At 46.2% G+C, this 19,809-nt stretch overlaps 3 protein-coding genes across 3 annotated transcripts in view; 2 read left to right on the forward strand and 1 right to left on the reverse strand.

Annotated features, from left to right (window-relative positions):
- Nucleotides 1–6,099: 6,099 nt before the first annotated feature.
- Gabarapl2 (GABA type A receptor associated protein like 2) lies at nt 6,100–7,268 on the forward strand. Its single transcript, XM_032887803.1, has 2 exons — nt 6,100–6,259; nt 6,565–7,268. The coding sequence occupies exons 1-2, from the start codon at nt 6,226–6,228 to the stop codon at nt 6,837–6,839; spliced, it is 309 nt and encodes a 102-aa protein (XP_032743694.1). The 5' UTR covers nt 6,100–6,225; the 3' UTR covers nt 6,840–7,268.
- A 464-nt stretch (nt 7,269–7,732) lies between these two features.
- Nucleotides 7,733–17,017, forward strand: LOC116886167 (gamma-aminobutyric acid receptor-associated protein-like 2). Its single transcript, XM_032887539.1, has 3 exons — nt 7,733–7,811; nt 7,909–8,173; nt 15,760–17,017. The coding sequence occupies exons 1-3, from the start codon at nt 7,733–7,735 to the stop codon at nt 15,848–15,850; spliced, it is 435 nt and encodes a 144-aa protein (XP_032743430.1). The 3' UTR covers nt 15,851–17,017.
- A 422-nt stretch (nt 17,018–17,439) lies between these two features.
- Nucleotides 17,440–19,809, reverse strand: part of Adat1 (adenosine deaminase tRNA specific 1) — a 34,093-nt gene continuing 31,723 nt past the window's right edge. Inside the window, exon 10 of the mRNA XM_032887926.1 lies at nt 17,440–17,565. Coding sequence (XP_032743817.1) covers nt 17,466–17,565 — 100 coding nt within the window. The 3' untranslated portion in view covers nt 17,440–17,465. The remainder of the gene's footprint in view (nt 17,566–19,809) is intronic.

The following is a 19,809-nucleotide window of genomic DNA, read 5'->3' on the forward strand; positions in this document are numbered from 1 at the left end:
TTTCGGTTCCGGTAGGTCCCTTCAAGAAAGCAACAGAAAACAACATTTCCACTCACCAAAGTCTGTGTCATTTGTACAAAATCAGATGTGCATAGATGTTGACATCTCCCCATAGGTCATCTATTAACTCACAACATAGGATGGTTGATATAGCTTAGTTGGTAAAAGGCTAGCTAGCCTACCATGCAGGAAGCCCTGAGTTCATACCCAGCACTTCATTAAACCCGGCATGGTGGCCCGCATCTATAATACTAGCAACTCTTGAGATGGAGGTAGGAGGACCGGAAGTCCAAAGTCATCTTTAGCGACACTGAGTTAGAGACCAGCCGGAGATATGCAGGACTTTATCTCATTGCAAAAACTCCAGTATGGTTCATACTGAAGTCCGGCCACTTTTTTTTTTTTTTTTTTTTTTTTTGGAGCTGGGGACGGAACCAGGGCCTTGCGCTTGCTAGGGCAAGCGCTCTACCGCTGAGCTAAATCCCCAACACCTCCCCCCGCCCCCCCCGCCACTCTTATAAAAGGGCCACAGTCCTAGAACCAGGTACTTTTGCCTTCAAAGTTAGTGCTTTCACTTTGCCCCATAGCAGAAAAGATAGAAAACGAGAAACAAATCCCCTGGTTCTTCAAAGGTTTGAGGGTAATTTACTACACGGCTCCTTCTGGTGTACTTAGTTAGGTATAAACGCTGATATTGTCTTCCTCAAAGTTAGCATTAGCGGATCACTTAGGTAACTACTAACAGGAATATCTTAACGTGAAAGACAGATTTTATCTGTTTTGAGGTAGGGTCTTACCATGGAGACTGTGCTGGCCGTTGATTCTTTCTCCAGGTCCTCAGCAAGAGCAATCAGAGCCCTTTTTTTTTTTTTTTTTTTCTTTTTTCTTTTTTTTTCGGAGCTGGGGACCGAACCCAGGGCCTTGCGCTTGCTAGGCAAGCGCTCTACCACTGAGCTAAATCCCCAAACCCGCAATCAGAGCTCTTAACCCCTGGGTCTTCTCTCCGGCGCCCACCAATTATATCTCTTAATTCTGGAAAGGCCGTCCTCTGACCTGTACAGGCCTGTCATGGTGCTTATCTGCATATTACATAAATACTAAATAAATAAATGTAATATAACATGTAAATGAGCTGGAGAGAATGGCCCGTTTTCCAGAGGATCTAGGTTTGACTTTCAGCACCCACATGGTGGCTCACAGCCAACTGTAACTCCAGTCACAAGGGATCCAACGACTTCTGTGGGCACTGCATACATATGGTACACATGGTATATAGACATATACGCAGGCAAAACACCCATACACATAAAGTTAAAATAAAGGAGTTGGCACACAGCTTTTTGCTTTTTTAAAAAAATATTTATTTATTACATATAAGTATACTGCAGCTGTCTTCAGACACACCAGAAGAGGGCATCAGATCCCATTACAGATGGTTGTGAGCCACCATGTGGTTACTGGGAATTGAACTCAGGACCTCTGGAAAAGCAGTTGGTGCTCTTAACCACTGAGCCATCTCTCCAGCCCCTGGAACACAGCTTTGATCCCAGTCTTCAGAAGACAGAGGCAGTCAGACCTCCAAGTTCTAGGCCAGCCTGGTGTATAAAGTGATTTCCAGGACAACCAAGGCTACAAAGAAAAACCTTGTCTCAAAAAACTAGTAATAATAATATTAATAATAGAAATATAAATGTATTTTTAAATTAAAAAATAAAAGCTGCACTAAAATAACTATTTTGGATGTAATGTAGGTTCCTTGGCGTGGTTGTTCTGTGAGTAAAAGAATGTTTGCCTGGAAGATTCAACAGAGAGAACATACACTGTAACTAAGTCACCAATGAGACAGAGGGTGGTGACTGTTAAGAATTTAGAAGTACAAAATGGTTCAGCCTCTGCTGGGTGTGATGCTGTATACTTTTATTCCCAGCACTGGGGAGGCAGAGGCAGAGGCAGGGGGATTTCTCTGAGTCCCAGACCAACCTGATCTTCATTGTGTTCTCCTGCCCCTGTGAAGTTTGCCTTCTAAGATGATAAAGTCATTTCTTTCCAACTACACATTTCAGATGGGGGTAGGGGGCCATGCCTGGAATCTCTTAGTGCTTAGAAGGCTGGACAGGAGAATCAGGAATTTAAGGTCAATCTTGGCCAGCCTGGGCTACATGAAACATCCCAAGCCAGGCTGGTTCAGTAGGAAAGTACACTTGCAGCGTAAACAAGAGGCCTGAACCCATGCTCAGGTAAAAAGCCAGACCAGGATGTGCGTGCCTGTGACTTCAGGATGGCTTTGGTGGCTGCTAGCCTAGCTCCAGATTCCATAAGAAAGCCTGCCTCAGAGGAATAAATGATGTGGTAGGGAGTGACCCTGGATATCCTACTGTGACCACCACATGTATACACACGGGCACATGCACCCACATACATGAATGCATAAACCACATGTGTAGGAATTCAAGGCCAATCTTGCCACATTGTTCTGGGACATGTGAGATCTTGTCATGAACAAAATTAAACAAAATATCCGAACTAGCATCACCGCCAACAGTAAAAACAAACAAACAAAAAGTTGACTAAAATTCAAATGGAACCCTTAGTTCTTTTTTCTTCCACAGGAGCTCCTTGGAGTCTTGGGTCAGATTAGCACTCTTGCTTCAAGGCTGGCTACCTTTTATCTAGCCACTTTCCAGTTCTTTCCTTCAGCCTCATCAGGGAAGCCTTATTTTCTTTCCTGGCTCTGCGCTGGCCCCTGGCTGCCCTATGCCAGCCGTGTCTGCCTCTGTCTCCATCATCTTCAGTCCAACCTGCCTTATAGGTCTGTTGTGCGTGGTTGATCTATTTATTTTCCCAGGGCTCCACTCGACTCACCTCCTCAGTTTGCCACCCCCATGTAGAAGGCATCTAGTGCCTTAGAATATTTAAGAAAGCTAATGACCAACGCATGGATGCTTTAATGGATGATGAAGTAAAAGAGAAAAGATACCATCTGAGCAAATAAGACAGAAAGACATTGCTTGTCACCATAGCTCTCCTGGGACATTGGTGGATGAACAGTGGATTTCCCCCAAGAAGTGGACTTAGCTCTTACATACTTTTAAGTGATATATACGTGTCTTGGACTAGGATAGTGTGGCCGAGCCACCTCAGTCAGTCAACAGGTTCTCCAGGGAAGGAGCGAAAACAGAAAAAAAGACAATTAGACAACACTGTTAGATGACCCCAGCCAGTTCTGAGGCTGAGGCGGGCTTTTTTTGCCCAATCTGCTTTTATACCATTTTAATTACATGCAAGTAACAAGGTTAGTTCTAGGTTAAGGGAACAAGCAAGACAATAAACACAAATAGTTGGGGAACAAGCAAGGCAATAAAAAAAGTCCCGTGACCACTGTTTCTAAGGGCTAATCAAGACGACCAAGATACCAGAGCCAACTTCCCTTTCCTAGGCCAAAGTCATCTTCTTGCCTGAAGCCTACTTCTTTGTTCCAGCCCAAAATCTGATGCAGGTCTGAACTTACTTCCTTGTCCTGGTCCAAGGTCAAATTCCTGCCAAGTGGCCCCAAAGCCCTCCACAATAGTGACCAACTTTGAAAACAGAAGCAGGGGTTTTAAGCTTACTTCCTCCCTCTCTTTCTCTCTGCAGTATTGGAGATTTGAACTAGGAGTTTTGCATATAGTAGAAAAGTACTCTGTTATTGAGCTAAACTTCAACCCCTGAGGCCCCATTTTTTGTTTTCAAGACTATGTTTGTTTGTGTAGACCAGGCTGTCCTTGAACTCGGGGAGATAGGATCTGCCTGCCCCTCCCTCCTGAGAGCAGGAGTTAAAGGCGACCAGCTGTTACTGCCTGATTCAGTTCTTTTCTTTCATTACAAGAGTCCCAGCCACAAAACTCAGGGTCCTCAGTCTTGGCAGCAAACATCATTACCTGAGTCACCTCACCAGCCCCTAAGAAATATATTTGAAATAGGCTGGTTTTCAACTTGATGTGTACTGGAGGATGATCTTGAAATTCCAACTCTCTTACCTCCACCTCCTGCAAAGGCAGGTGATTTCTGAGTCCAGGGCCAGACTGCTCTACAAGCGGAGTTCCAGTACTGCCAGGGCTCTTATCCAGAGAAATCATCTCAACAAACAAAACAACAAACAAGAAAGAGAATTCAGGTATAAACCACCAGGGTGGTTTACATGTTTCTAGGGAATGAACTCAAGGATTAAAGCATGAAGTCCTCTACTTCCTAAGCCCAATGGTTTCTTTCCTGTCTCTCTCTCTCTCTTATATTGGGGATTAAATCCAGGCCTGTGTGTGCTCTATCACTGAACTACACTCCTGTTCCCAGGCTAACCTGATCATTTAAAACATGCCTGAATGAGCTGGGCATGGTGGCAAAGGCCTTTAGTTCCGGCGCTCTGGAGGCAGAGGCAGGTGGATCTCTGAGTTCTAGATCTCTTTGCATTGCAGAGTGATTTCCTGGACAGCCAGGACTAAATAGGGAAGCCCCATCTCAAAAAAAAAAAAAAATGTTCAATGTATTACAGATCTTCTTAAAAGCCCCACTTATCACATTATAAAACTCGAGTTGTCAGCAGGCAATTCAAAACACCGGTTTGTTCCAGATCGTTCAGCTCTGTCTCTCGCCATACTCCTACTTGTTTATTTAGCTCTGATCACATGGGGTTCTCTGTGTTCCTAGCTTTTGACAATTTGTATAACAACCCTCCACCCCACCAGTGCCTCATGCTCTCCTCATCCACTCTGTTTTACTTTTCTAAATATCACCTGTCATTACCTGACATTTAGTTTTGGTCTTTTTCCAAGAGAATGCAAACTCTGCTATAGCATGGGTGTTGTCTGTTTTGCTCATGGGATTTCTCCTGGTTTCCAGAACAGCATTCTGTTATGTCTGCAACGTAACACTCAAGGGACTTTTTTATTTCACAGAAGACAAACACCTAGTTGCTCAGACACACAGCCTTTAACCGTCTTTAAATTTGCATTTTTTTAAACGGATTTTCATTATCTTGTGTGCAGCTGGGTGGGTATGTGTATGGAGACTTTCCACAGTGCATGCCTTGAGGCTAGAAGATAACTTTTATAAGTAGGTTCTCCTCTGTCACTTGGGTCCTAGGGATTGAACTCAGTCTGGCAGGCTTAGCCCCAAGTGCTTTTACCCGCTGAGCCCTGAGTCTCTGCCCTCCCGCAGTTGAAAATAACAAAATACTTTCAGAATGAAGCTATAGCCACAGCATCTATCAGGAATTTCGACTGTAGGTAATGAAGGATGACAAAGTTCAAACACAGCTCCACAGATGCGGCAGATCATAAGCACGTGGTCACGTGCCCGATTAAGTGCATGTTCATGTTCTGTGCTCACCGGTGCATAAACAGATGGTGACCCAGAGCAGACTTCCAGGATGACTCGGCTACGACTTGGCTAAGGTTTATTCCTAGGGCTGGTGACACCCACAGTTCGGGGTGAGTGCTGAGCCACTCCCACTGTCGCCTAGGGATGTCTCGTGACCAGCTCTCAGAGGAATACTCCCAGTCACACTTCGCCTCTGACAGTCTGATAAAGAATCTCTGTGATCAGGGATCACATTTAGTCAGTTGACTAAATGCTTATCTGTAGTACTTGTTCATAAATGTTTATGAATGTTTAAAATATGTATTCATGAGTAGAGGAAAATGGAACTTGTTTAAATCAGACTTTAGGTGCGATAACTCCTATACTAGACCTCTAGGTGGTCACCAGAACTCATTGCCACACAGTGTTTGGAACTGGTTATCCCTCAATGCTGAACTGCCTTGTCACCCAGCCAAAAATTAATATTCATTTCTCCCCAAAGCCCCAGACTTCCCCTACCAGAGCCCTTTATAAGCGTTCCAAGCCATGAGCCATAACCTGCCTATCACGCACAATCCTCAAACTCCATTCCAGTCACTAATTCCTCAAGTCTCCACTGTCTCTTACAGACTCACCAGCCACCTATGTCAGTCTCCATTTCCAGGAGAGCTCCTAGGTCTCCTCTTAGGCCCCGCCCCCTCACGTAATCGTAGCCCCCTGATGCATTTACCAGGCCCGCCGGAAGCCCCGCCCCGGGCGGTTGCTAGGCTCCAGCAGCCGGAAGTCCCGCCTGCCGAGTAGTCGTCGCTGCCGCCGCCGCCTCCGTTGTTGTTGTGGTCGCTTCGCCGAAGTCTGCGGCTCAAAGAGCCGGCTCCGTCGCTTCCCGCCGCCATGAAGTGGATGTTTAAGGAGGACCACTCGCTGGGTAAGCGCGGCAGGCCTGGACGGGCCCCAAATCGCGGCCCCTCCCCCACTCCCTCCGCCCTGCGGGGCCCGCTGGGTCGCCAAGGCCCCGGCAGCCTAGCGCCTCCCACGGACCCGTGTCACCCTCCGCGGATCCTGCTGGCAGTTCCTGAGGGGATCTGTGGCAAGGGACTCGGGGGCTAGGACTCAGGGCGGACGCACGCAGGTTGCGGGCGGCGAAGGGCGGACAGGAAGATGGGGTTCCGGCAGCGGGGGGCCGACTGGCGGGGAGGTGGCGATTGTCAGCCTGATTTACTTCTTTCCCAGAACACAGATGCGTGGAATCCGCGAAGATCAGAGCGAAATACCCCGACAGGGTTCCGGTGAGTGTGGACTCCCCGCCCCCTCACCCTGCTGTCACCCTTAGTGTCTTGGAGAGGTGTCGAGAGGGCGCGCTAGGCCGCGCAACAGTTGAGAAGTTAAGGTCTCAAGGTGTAGCCAGAGACCGGACAGCCTGGGCTTCCTCAGGCCCAAGCTTGGGGAAGAAGGGGCTGGTGCTGTTCAGGGGCATCAGTGCTGAATCTTCAGATCTAGGGCAGTAAGCTGCTTGCAGCTTCTAGGCTCCCTCGCCAATTATGTAAGGAACCGTGTTCTAGGACAGGGCAACAGGTCACTACCACTTTGGGGAATGATGGTGGAGACTGTCATTTGATGTTGGATCTGGTAGCGTAGTCTCAGGATAACCATCTTTAACTTTTAGTTTCTCGTCACTCTGATTCTGCCACCTTTGCTTGACTGGTAAATCTGAAATGCTGTCGTTTTGCCTTTAATCAATAAGTATGTTGCTTTATTTCTGCTCTCTGCCCTAGTTGGGGAGATTTTTTTTCTGATATTATTGATTTTTGAAGGGCATAAAGTCTTGTTATTATAGTGCTGTGCTTGTAAACAGTACTCTGAGGAGAGTAGGAGGACAAATGTTAACTGTTCAGAGAGAAGCAACAGGCCAAATGAAAATCTCGGCTCCTGGGTCACTGCGATTGTAGAGCACTGCCCCTTAGTTCGACCATGCTTTCCATTGTTTCTTGGGCTTTTAATGTTCTACTAGTGTGGATCTCTTCTCAGATCGTGGATTAAAAGATTACAGATGAAAACATCAATCTTTCATCTGCCTAGATAAAATGTTAGAAAGCTAACCATGCAGTAGGGTGGTGTATGCCTTCCGTCTCTTTTTTCTTTTCTTTTCTTTTTTTTTTTTTTTTTCCGGGGCCGGGGACCGAACCCAGGGCCTTGCACTTCTTAGGCAAGCGCTCTACCACTGAGCTAAATCCCCAACCCCAGCCTTCCGTCTCAACATTCAGGTGGCAGGGACAGCCTGATTTCTGAGTTTGGGACAGCTTGGTCTACAGAGTGAGTTCCAGGACATCTGGGACCCTGTCTTGAGAAAAAGTTAGAAAGCATTGTAGCTGTGTTTCTCTTATAAATGCTGAGGTCAGAGATGAGGGATATCACTCAGATCTGGACCTCCATAGTGGCTTCTTATGCTGTGGGGCACATTTATTTACTCCTCGCCTGCCGTTTCCCACACACTTCTTGTCCACACAAACTATGCTCATCAGACTGTGAGGCCAGAGCAATCCAGCTGCTCCCCTTCCCTCCCCTCTCTATCCACAGTGCTGGAAATCAGGCCTGAGCCTTTGTGGGTTCCAGGCAATTGTCGTTCTGCTCAAGAACAGCCTCAGCTTCTGACCTGTCTTGATTTGCCAGGTGATCGTGGAAAAGTCTCCGGCTCTCAGATTGTTGGCATTGACAAGAGGAAGTACTTGGTCCCATCTGACATCACTGTGGCTCAGTTCATGTGGATCATCAGGAAAAGGATCCAGCTTCCTTCTGAGAAGGCCATCTTCTTGTTTGTGGACAAGACAGTCCCACAGTCCAGGTAAGAGGAGTTTACTAGTGGGCCTCTGGCTTAGAAATCCATTTGTCACTTAAAAACCCAAACCTTGGGAGGTATAAAAACTCTTTAAAAGAGTTCTGACTACAACTCCTTCCTTCCTTCTTTCCTTTTTCCTTTCCTTCCTTTTCTTTTGGTTTTTCAAGACAGTTTCTCTTTGTAGCCCTGGGTGTCCTTGAACTCACTTTTTAGACCAGGATGACCTTGAACTTGGGAGTTGCCTATCGGCCTCCCTGGAATTAAAGGTGTGTGCTACAACTCTCAGCGCTGATCCAAACTCAGTTTGTGTATCTATAGCTTTAGGGAAAGGCCCCGGGGCACAATGTATGCCTGCTGTTTTACAAGAGTGTCTGGAGTTATTTGTGCTTGTGTGTGTGTGTGTGTGTGTGTGTGTCAGGATAACATCTGGAGTTGATTCTCTTCCACATGAGCACTCAGCACTCAGGTTGTAGGGCTTGCTGACTAGAGCTTTTACTTTATTAAGCCTTCTAGCATACGTCTGGAGACAGGGTCTCTTACTAAACCTTGAGCTTACTGATCTAAACTCAGGTTCTCATGACCCCAAAGCAAAGCCTTTACTAGGTTAACTCCCCAGACCCCAGTCTGGACCTTAACATGCATCCATTCTAGCCTCCCAGAAGTTGACTAGGATACCCAGTGTTGACTCTGGCTTCCACATACACATGTGCAAGCCCCATACCCTGGACAGATTACTCAGAAGTCATTCAGAACTTTCTAGGGCTTAAGCCATAGGTAGAACAGGCCTGCAGTGAGGGTCTTGTCTACTGATTCATGTTCACTGGTCCCTTTTCTCTCTGCCAGGGGCCATTATAGTCTGCACTTTTGGTGTAGTTCACAGCCTGGCTTTAGTTCCCCTGTAGAAAGGAAAATAGACTAGCTTGGCTGGCACGTGGTTACTCCTTTCCCACTAATGATTGGTGGTTTTAAAACCCTGAGTCAGATTTCAGTCTTCATGTGTCTCCTCAGTGTGAATCCCTTGTTGTTGCATCTTATTTTAGTGACCTAAACTAGGTTTGGGGATTTTTCTACAAACCTAGTTTGTGGAAACACGATTCACTAGAAACTACAGAAGATGTCAGGTCTGGGACACTGGCGTGTGCGTGCATCTGCATCTTAGTTTGATGCACGAGGATTGGGAATTAAAGATTACCCTGAACTATACAGTGGGGTCCTGTCTCAAAAAAGGAAAGAAAGAGAAGGAAAGAAAGGAAGATAGAAAAGAACATTTTTTTTTTAAATTATTATTTTATATATGTGAGTACACACACTGTCGCTGTCTTCAGGGCATGCGACATGGGAGGGCATCGGATCCCATTACAGATGGTCATGACCCACCATGTGGTTGCTGGGATTTGAACTCAGGACCTCTGGAAGAGCAGCCAGTGCTCTCAACCTCTGAGCCGTCTCTCTAGACCCAAAAAGAAAGTTCTAAAAGAGACTTAAATCAAATTTCACACCTTATTTCTATTGAAGGTGAAAGAATGGCTATTCTCTTGGTGTAATTTCTTTGTAAATCTCTACTACCTATTTCTGATGTCTGGTAGAGAGGAAGTACAGGAGAATAGTGGAAGCTTCAGTAAAGCCAGAAAATGCTTGGCCTGAGGAGACAGGAGAAAAGTCAGAGCCGCCTGTCTGTCAGCACGTATAATAACCCTGGTGGTCTTGTCCTCCCTGGCCCCCTTGCCTTCATTCAGTGGCTCTTGGGTAGTGTGTTGATGGCTGTGGACTTTACTAGGGAGGAAGCTGGGGCACCTGTGGGGTAAGGTAAGAGAGGAAGTAGATCCTTTATAGCATCTAGACCTTGCTCAGCACCTTGGTGATTCTGCTTTCCTTCTTCTGGAGAGGAAGTAGGAAACTAGACCCAATGGCGCTGGTGTAGTGTCCTTAATGCCTGTCCTGGCACAGTGGTCAGCAGTGGGTGTCCAGTTCAGGGATCTTGCCAGGCAGGTGTTCTACTAAGTCACATACTCAGCTCCCTGGTACATTTGTAGAAGGAAATGGAGCAGGCTTCTGGAGAAATTACTGTTCCTCTAATGGATCCATAGCTTCTAATGATCGAAATGGCTGATGTGCCATCACCCGTTTCCCTGTTGTCTCTGAAGTATAAATTGATTGGAAGTGAAGTGGTTCTCGGAACAACAGAGACTGCATCAGAGCCATTTTCAGTCCAGGTACTTTCTAGAAAACCACACACAACCATTTTTATTTCTCCTGTTTGCCTTTCTAGTCCGCTGAGTGTGCCCTAAAGCAGGTTACATCTGAATGACATGATCTAGGACTGAGTGATCAGAACCCCAGAAACCAAATTCTGGTTCTTCAGGACAGAGCACCAAGGCCTTTAGTACTTAAGGTCTCAGTTATTGACTTCTTGCCCTACAGGCCAATCTGTATTTATCAGAGTTTTATTAAAAAACATTTGTTGCTGGGCTGTGGTGGTGCATGTAGGTTGATCTCTGAGTTCCAGAACAGCCTACTCTATGCAGTGAATTCCAGGATAGCCAGGACTATGTAGAAAGACCATGCTTTAAACAAAAAGGTTTTAGAGCCAGGGCAGAGTGGACTGCATGCCTTTAATCCAAGCACTTGGGGGGCATAGGCAGGTGGATCTCTGAGTTCAAGGCCAGCCTGGTACACAGAGTGAATTCTAGGACACAGACAAATCTTGTTTTGGGGGGGAAAGACAAAACAAAACAAAATGTATTTGTTAGCCAGATTTGAGGTAATAGACACTTGTAATTCTAGCTCTCCAGAGGATAAGGCGGGAGGAGACCAACTAGGAGAATACAGTGAGACCTCCACCAAAACCCAAATCCAGATCAGGGTATAAACAAAAGAGGCATGTGGCATTTCAGACCCATGCAAATGGGAACATCCATCAGAGCCCAAAGGAAAGTACAGCGGGGTCCCTTCCCTAAAGCTGGTGGTGACTCAGCTTCACCATCTTCTCAGAGAACCCTGGAGCCTCCTTCAACCTCTGTGCAGTGTTTGTAACTTGCACAGAGGCTTGGGAAATGAGCAAAGAGAAGGAAGGAATCTGGGCCTGCAGGAGCCCTGCTGCATCCTGCCATGATTGACAGGCTACAGAGGAGCAGTGCTGGAGGTTGAATAGAGCAAATTGGTTACAGTTAGAGCTGAGCCCAGGGCTAAGCATGGAGTGTGCTGGGGTAGTAGTTTAGTATTGAATACAAATGCTGTATATATGCAGAGGCAAGCCTGTAAGTTTTATTTCCTTTGTTTTTGAGTTCCTGTTTCTTAAGAAAAGGGGTTGGGGTCTCAGCTGTTTCCTGTTTTTGAGACTCTCTTTACATACCTCTTGGCTGTCTTAGAACTCAACATGTAGGCCTGGCTGGCCTCAAACTCAGACATCTGCTTACCTCTGCCTCCTAGAATTAAAGGCATGCACTACCAGTCTGTGCCACGACTGCCTGTTTTATGCAGCTTTAGAAAGTTGAGTTTTCCACTTAAGTGCTTACATCAACAATCTGGTTCAACACAGAGAAGGAACTATGCCTTCATTCAGACAGAACTGAGACAGACATTGGTCTACAAGTTTCCCAGTCATGGTAGTAGAGGGGAAACCCAGGTCTGTTAATAGTCTTTGTTCTTTGTTTAGAGCAGTTTAAAGTAGAAACAGGAAGCTGAGTGTTGTGCCCATCTGTAATCCTAGTGCAGGAGACAGGGAGGTAGAGCTCTGAGTTCAAGGCCAGTCTGGTCTACATAGTGAATTCCAGGACTGGCAGAGCTACATAGAGACTCTGTCTCAAAAATAAAACAACGAAATAAAACCAGGAGTGTATTATAGAATACATTCTCCAGCTTTTACCAGCCTGGCCTAGAGAGACCAGTGCTGTCCAAGGTGGTGGCTGGTTGGTTGTTTCTCAGTCTCGAGGCTGGTAAGATGTCTTAGGGTCCATCTTTTGTTGAGAAGTGCTTAAATAAACAGTTGTCATTTCTTGGTAAACGCTCCTCAGAAATGCTCTGGTGAAGGTGCCTCGGGTAAAAGTGCTGCCCCAAGCTTGATGGCCTGGGTTGGGTCTCCGGAACTCATATTGATCACACAGATTGTCCCTACCTGGACATACACACAACACAGATGGTTGTTTTAGAAGAAAAGGTGTGTTTTAGAGGAGTGGAAGAAGATTGTCAGAGAAACATCTGACAGGAAGCAGTAGTCAGCTCAGTGTATTTTGGTTTGGGTCCTGTTCAACTTTGACTTCACACCCAGCGCCTTTCAGGGTTCACCGTGATGGTGGTCATTGATCCCTGCCTCCCCCCCAGTGTCCTGCTTTGCTGAAAGACTGGGAAGCACTTGAGCTGCATGGCAGATGGCCGGCCAGGTGTCATCATCACTCCAGCCTGTTTACGACTCACGCCTCCACGGCCTGCCTCTGGTCGAGAGTCAAGGCAATTCCACTGGAACTAGGTGCTCACATGAGCCCTGGGTCGATTCTCCAGTTCACAGGCTATTAGGAAGCTAATGTCAGTGAATGCCGCACCTGGTTCTTACTGAGACTTGACTTTACTATTTATTGGTCAGTTCCTCCACTGGAGAAATGACATTGCCTGGATCTTTGTGGCCTGAATGGAGGCACAGGGAGCAGCCTTCAGGGAATAACTGGGATTCATTTTACTTAGCACTTGAGACGAGAAGTCATCTCACCTTAGATTGGCTCCATGGTTTGCATTTGCCATTGGCATTTTCCATTTCTTAATTCATCAGAATCAGGAGTTTAGAAGGTGGCAGTGCCCCATATCCATAGCATTACTTTCCAGATGCTGCAGCACTAGAATGCCTTGTGCTGAAGGCTTGGAGTGTCTCCTACACACACTTCCCAGTATGGAATCGCCATCTGACTTACTTGAGCTAAGAGTCCAGCAGGTCAGGTCTGGGCAGCTTGCCTGGCAGATATGTTAAAGCTGCCTCTGTGCTTTAGGTCTCCTGACCACTCCGACAGCCAGCTCCGTGCAGGTGCTCAGGCCTTGACTCTGAGAGGAAAGGTCATCTGCCCTGAGGTTTATAGAACATGGCCTAGACTGGCATATGTCTGCCTCTGCTACAAACTCTCTCCTGCACAGGGTCAGTGTTGCCTGCTTCTGCTTCATTTGATGGAACATTTGTTAGTGTGTATGAGGAGCACTGTTCTGAGGAAGATCCTTGCTGAAGGTACAAGGATTGAGTGTTTAGTCATTGGGATGGGCCTGCCTGTCTATTCCCTTGGAGACAGTACAGGTTGGAGATAATGTTTTTTTAGTAGGTGGTGGTGCACACCTTTAATTCCAACACTTAGGAGACAGAGGCAGATAGATCTGAGTTCAAAGCCAACCCTGTTTGCAGTTCAATATCCAGGATAGCCAGGCCACAGATTGGGGGAGGAGCTGGGTCGCACCACAAGATACCTGATTTCAATCGTGGAGATGCTTATAAAGCTCTCTAGAGATGTCAAAGGCAGCCCAGGTTGAAAATCAACACCGTAGGTGCTCTCAGGAGCCTGCTCCCTTCCACACGGCACTGTCCAGGTAGTGTGCAAACCTCATGTAGGGTTTAAACTTCAAGTAGTTTTGTAATACTCAACAAGTTAAAGCAGGGAAACTTTAATCTCAGCATCAGGCAGACAGACATAGGATCTGAGTTCAAGGCCAGCCTGGTCTACACGAGTTGTCATTTCAACATGTAACCAAACTTGCTTTATTGTGAAATCTTGTGTTTTTCCACTTAGTGCATCTCACTTCGGGTGCCACATTTCAGTTGCTGAATAAGGCTGGTGATTTCTGTTTGAGAAGTCACCATATAGGGTTTTCTTACCTTAACTGTGGGGATTTCTGGACAGTTGTGAACTGCCATGTGGGTGCTGGGAACAGAATCTGGGTCCCCTGCAAGAGCAGCCAGTGCTCTCAATTGCTGAGTCCTCTCTCCGGCCCATCCAGAGAGTCAGTTATTTCAGAAATTCTGGATTAAGGGAGCCTCACATCGAGAGCTGTTGTGATTGGAGAAGACAACAGGCTTTTTTATCCATATTCACCGCAACATTATTACTTATTAATCTACATGTACAGCCACTCACTAAGCTTGCAAATGGGGTAGGAAGTTAAAAAGGAAAGCAAAGATTCCTCCTTGATTAATGTGTCCTGTCTCTTGTTTACAAACTGGTCTCAGGCCAACACGGGGCAAAGGCAAGGAGGGATCATCACTTCAGAGTTGAGACCCCGAACCCCTCTTTATTCCCCGCCTTGGTCCTTAGTATTCAATACATTTAGTTGCTTTGGAGACGGGGTCTTACGCAGCTAGGCGGGCCTAGAACTTGATATGGAGCCACAAGTGACTTTGAATTTACAACCTTGTCAGTGCTGGGATTACAGGTTTGAGCCTTCATTCCTAGGCTTTTTATGCAGTGGGGCGGGATGGGGTCTGGTCTGAACTCATGTTGTGCGTATACTATGCAAGAACTCTACCAGCTGAGTGCCATCCCTGCTGTGTCCATATTTAAACAACTGGTGGGTGGCACAGGCACTTGTTCTTGGGTCAGCATCTGACTGCTGGTCCTGGTTGACCTGCCACTGTGGTCGCACTTCATCAGTGCGGTCACAGGGCCAGCGCTTGTATGTGGTTGCAGCAGGTGTTACTACTCTCATTGAGACAACTCAGTTTCCTGGCAGGGAACTACCTTAGCTCTCATGCAGTCTGTTTCACAGCAAAACGAAAGCTGGTTTTCCACCCACATGTTTAGTTTAAGGAATCCTATTTTTGGAGGTTCTTTGGAAGCTTGAACAGTCTTATTACATTTTATTCTTTTGAAATAATGGGGATCCAACCTAGGCCTTCACCCCAGCTGGGCAAGCCCTCTACCACTGAAGTACATCCCTGGCCTAAGGAAGGTTTCTTTGGATCCTAGATACCGTGGGAGCTTTGCATTGTGTGTAAGGATCTCTGTGTACAAGATCTCAAGGACTCGGGATTGTAGCCTAAGAGTGCTCATAGTCGGGATCCACCTGTATCTTTTTTTTTCTCTCTTTTTTCTTTTTTTCGGAGCTGGGGACCGAACCCAGGGCCTTGCGCAAGCGCTCTACCACTGAGCTAAATCCCCAACCCTCCACCTGTATCTTTGACATTGGGTCTGAGTTATAAATTATTCAAATAAATACTCTGATGTGTTCCCTGTGACCAGGGTCTTTCATGGTGTGGGGATGATCCCTTCCATCTCCAAGGAGTTGGCTTTCTTTCAGGCTTCAGCATGAGCGCTGGGATTTTTAGGCACATGGTGTGCCTGGATCCTAATTTGTTGTGATCTCTGCCCTCTTTCTGTGCTGCTAGAAATTTACCCCAGGGCCCTGTGCTGCTAGGCTAGGGCTGTCATGGAGCTACCCCTCAGCCTGTCTTCATTTTTCCAGGCGTCTGTTTTCTTTCAGTAGAGCAGATTGCAGCTCACAGCAGGTACCTGAATTATTTTTACCTTCCACTGCCAGCCACAAAGCTCCTTATCCTTAGGCCTTGCTTTTCCTCTTGATACCTGGACTCAATTCTCAATAATTTTTTTTCTTTTTTCTCTTTCAAGCCTAACTATGGGACAGCTTTACGAGAAGGAAAAAGATGAAGATGGATTCTTGTATGTGGCCTACAGCGGAGAGAACACTTTTGGCTTCTGAGACCGTGCTGGGCTAGGTGCACCCTTCTGCTTGTGTATCTTGTAAATAACTGGCTGTTCTCAGTTACTCCGCCAGAGCCTCCACACAGACCTACTAGTGCATTTGTAACTGGATTTATTTCTTAATATATTGGAAGGTTTTGTTTCCTTAGATTAGTAAATTATCATACAGAGTTTTATTTTCAGTTTTCTTTTGTGCACTGTCCTCATGGCTATATGCTCCAAGGAACCTGTCCTCCGGAATCATATTTAATGAAGATACTTCCGAAATGAAGGGCGGTAGGTGTGGTATTAAAGTGACAAGGAGGGATGACGCATTGTTCTGGATTATGTTCGGAGTGTTAGACGGCTAAGTATTAAAAGCCCCCAAATTAAATCCTTAGCAATCAGAACACTTGCTTCACTAGATTTTGCCAACTGCAAATCATGTTGGACTGAGCTAATCTGTTCTTTCTGAGACTATAAGGTAAATGATTAACAATAAAGCCTCCATGTAAAGGCATTACAGTGTGACCATGGTCCTCATTCACCTTCACGAGTCAGAAATGGCTCCTGCAACAGCTTAGCCTAGGATGGGAAGTTGTGGCTGGTATCATAAAAAGGGTTGTTTTTTTCAGTGGTTAATGTAGTCATAGGTTCAGATTTGGGACTGTATCAAAAGGTTTATACTGCAAAGTCTCACTTCTACCCCTTTTTCTGATCTCTGCTGCTTATGGGAAATTGTATGGGCTTATTTTCAGTATTTTAGTAGCAAAAGTTTAAGTATGAATATATATATTTTAGAAGTTATTATTTTGCCTGCATGTGTGTCTGTGGGCGTGACTGATCTGGATTTGTGAGCTGCCGTGTGGGTACTGGGAATTGAACCCAGGTCCCCTGGAAAAGCAGCCAGTGCTCTTACATGCAGAACTATCTCTCTAGCACCATATATGCATATTTGTTTACATATGTAAATAAAATGTGTATATGTTATTAAAACATATAGAGGGCTGAAGAGATGGCTCAGCAGCTAAGGGCAATGCGGTCCTGGGTTTAATTCCCAGCAGCCACATGGTGGCTCTTCATGATGTCATCTGATGCCCTTACCTGCCTACAGGTCTATTTGCAGATAGAGCACTCATATACATAAATCTTTCTTTAAAAAAATAAAACGTATGTTTATACACTGGATTTTTTGTTTTGTTTGAAACAGGGTTTGACTTTGTTAGTTCAGACTGGTCTCCAACTTATCTGCCTGAGTTTTCTGGGCACGGATCACAGTGCGGGGGCCGCTCCACCTGGCTTTCATGATGTCTTTACTTACTATTATAGCCTGATCGTTTCTTTACCTGACATACATACATCCTTTATATATGCTGTGTTCTTTTGTTTGAGACAGGGTCTATGTAGTCCTGGCTGTCCTACAGCTCACTCCAGAACCAGGCTAGCCTTGAACTCAGATTCTCCTGCATCTGCCTCCGCCTCCGCCTCCTGAGTGCTGGAATCAAAGGTAGGCGCCTCTATGCCTGGTACAAATCTTTGTTCTAAGGTTCTTTCCAATCCTTTAAATCTAGCTTAGCTTTCGAAATCCTGACAAACTAGTATAGATGGACACAAGCATCCTTAAGAAAGTGGATTTACCTGAATCTTCCACAGATGGACGGTGTTGGTGGCTGAAGCCTTACATCAGTCATCAGGATAAGGAAACCAATATAACCCAGTGATCTAAGGAAGGACCTGGAGTTAAAATGAGAATCATAAACTTAAGACATTTTTTTTATTTGATGTGTATGGCTGTTTGCTTGCGTGTTTGTCTGTGCACCACCGTATGTCTGGTGCCCTTGATAGACAGAGAAGGTATCAGATTCCTTAGAACTAACTGGAGTTCAGATGGCTGTGAGCTGCCATGTGGGTCCTCTGGAGACAGCACCCTTAGCTGCTGAGCTGTCTCCCCAGCTCCTCCTCTTGGTTCTTTGATGTCTGGAACCCCAGCTGTCTTAGGGTTGAAGAGATCACGTGCCTCTGTCTCTGAGACTAAAGGCATGTGCCTCCATATCTGTCGAGACTTAGTTCCCCTGATACCTGGCTATATTAGCAGGCTGACACAGCTCTCCATTGATATCTCTCAACTGGAATTGGAAGAAACATTCTTATCAGAAGAATCTTGTAGGGCTTTCCCCCCAACTTGTCCACAGTGAAATGCATGTTTGTCTCTGCTGGTAGTCTGAAGCTAGAAGCAGGTAGACACTGGTCTGGGGTGAGCAATGTGAAAGGAGACAGCAGGTTCCTTATTGCGGAGGAGGCTTGCTGGTGGTCACATGTGCCTGTTGTTTTCAATACAAAATCCCAAACGTTGGATTTACCAAATGAAGACTGAGGAGTCAGATGCTGTGGTGAAAGCCTGATGGCCCAGAGAGGCAGAGAAAGCTCCCAGCTGACCTTCCTATGCCACCAACATCCCAGGAGGTGAAAAGCTCTTCCGCAGTACATTGTCTTAAACACCTTAAAACTCACACCCTCTTTTCTCCCTCCGGGGTTTTCTTTCCCTTCACTCCTGTCAGCTGGTTGCTTGCTCTGCCTCCTCACTTCTAGTTCCCACAGAAAGCTCTTGGGTTTAACAGTGTATCCTAGGGCTGAGCCGCACCAGAACAACGGAGATTTTCCAGTTCTCATCGTTCTGGGGATTCTCAATGTGATCAAGTATCCCGCAGCATGCAGCAACCTCTGGGACTGGCCTAGGCTGGACAAGGGCACTTCCTCGTCTGAGCTGGCCTAGGTTGGTGGGTTCACTGGCTGGAAGCATTCATTCCATGGTAACATTAGACCTCACTCCCTGTTTTCCTTGTCCCGTGTGGAGATTCACTCTCAGGCAGGTTCTCTGCAGTTGATGGCAGAGATGCTTACCAGCTTTGCATCTCCAGTGTGGGAAGAGCACTTGTTTATTTTTTTTTTTTTTTTTTTTTTTTTTGGTTCTTTTTTTTGGAGCTGGGGACTGAACCCAGGGCCTTGCGCTTCCTAGGTAAGCGCTCTACCACTGAGCTAAATCCCCAGCCCCTATTTTTTGTTTTTTTGAGACAGTTTTTCTTTCTTCTCTAGACCAGGCTGGCCTCCAAAGATCTGCTTACTACTACCCTACTAGGACAGACAAACCAAACACTTCTAGTACAAACAAAGTTCTTTGGACTGTGTGTGCTGGCATATGCCTTCAATTCTGGAGGCAGAAAGACTGATCCCTGAGTTCAAGGCATCTGGACTTAGTTGCAGGGCATCCAGAGCCATAGAGAGGAACCCCTGTGTGTGTCTGTCTGTCCGTCTGTCCGTTCCTGTTCTTGGAAGAGCAAGGTGCACTGCCACAGCTTGTGGGTTTGGGCTCAGCCCCTTGGGAGGCTGAGGCAGGGGAATTGAGGCCAAGTTGGAGCAACAGACCATTTCTCAAAACAAAAGTCCCTTGAAGGACTCTGACCTTGGGCCACAAACAGTGCTTCTTGGGATGAGGACAGCTAGGCAGGAATGGTGAGTCTCCATCGGAAGAGAACAAAGAGAGGTAGCATTCCATTTCATCTATTTCTGTTCCTAACCACAAACCCACAAATGTACCTGAGAAGAAATAGCAAGAAAAAATCTCCAAAGGCAAGTGTCACAGAAGCTGACTGGATTTTTTAAAAAGTATAGAATAGAGTTTATTCAGGGCATGGGGAGAAGACTTAAGAGGGTAGTAGGGTAGGGGTTAAAGAAATAGAAGATTAGAGGTGGCCATGAGCACGTGGAGATGAGGGAGGGGGAATGGGAAGAGAAGGGACAAAGGGGGAAGAGAGATCGAGAAAGCAAGAAAGCAGCTGTAGATTTCTTAAAGGCAGTCTCATCCCAGGTTGGTCCCTAGCTTACTAAGTAGCCAAGGACTACCTAGAACTCTGACCTTCCGATCCTGGGTGCTGGGATCAGAAGCCAGTACTATCACAGTGGGTTTTGTGACTTGCAGGG

Source organism: Rattus rattus, chromosome 17 (genome assembly GCF_011064425.1).
Source record: "Rattus rattus isolate New Zealand chromosome 17, Rrattus_CSIRO_v1, whole genome shotgun sequence".
In the NCBI taxonomy this organism is placed as follows: domain Eukaryota; kingdom Metazoa; phylum Chordata; class Mammalia; order Rodentia; family Muridae; genus Rattus; species Rattus rattus.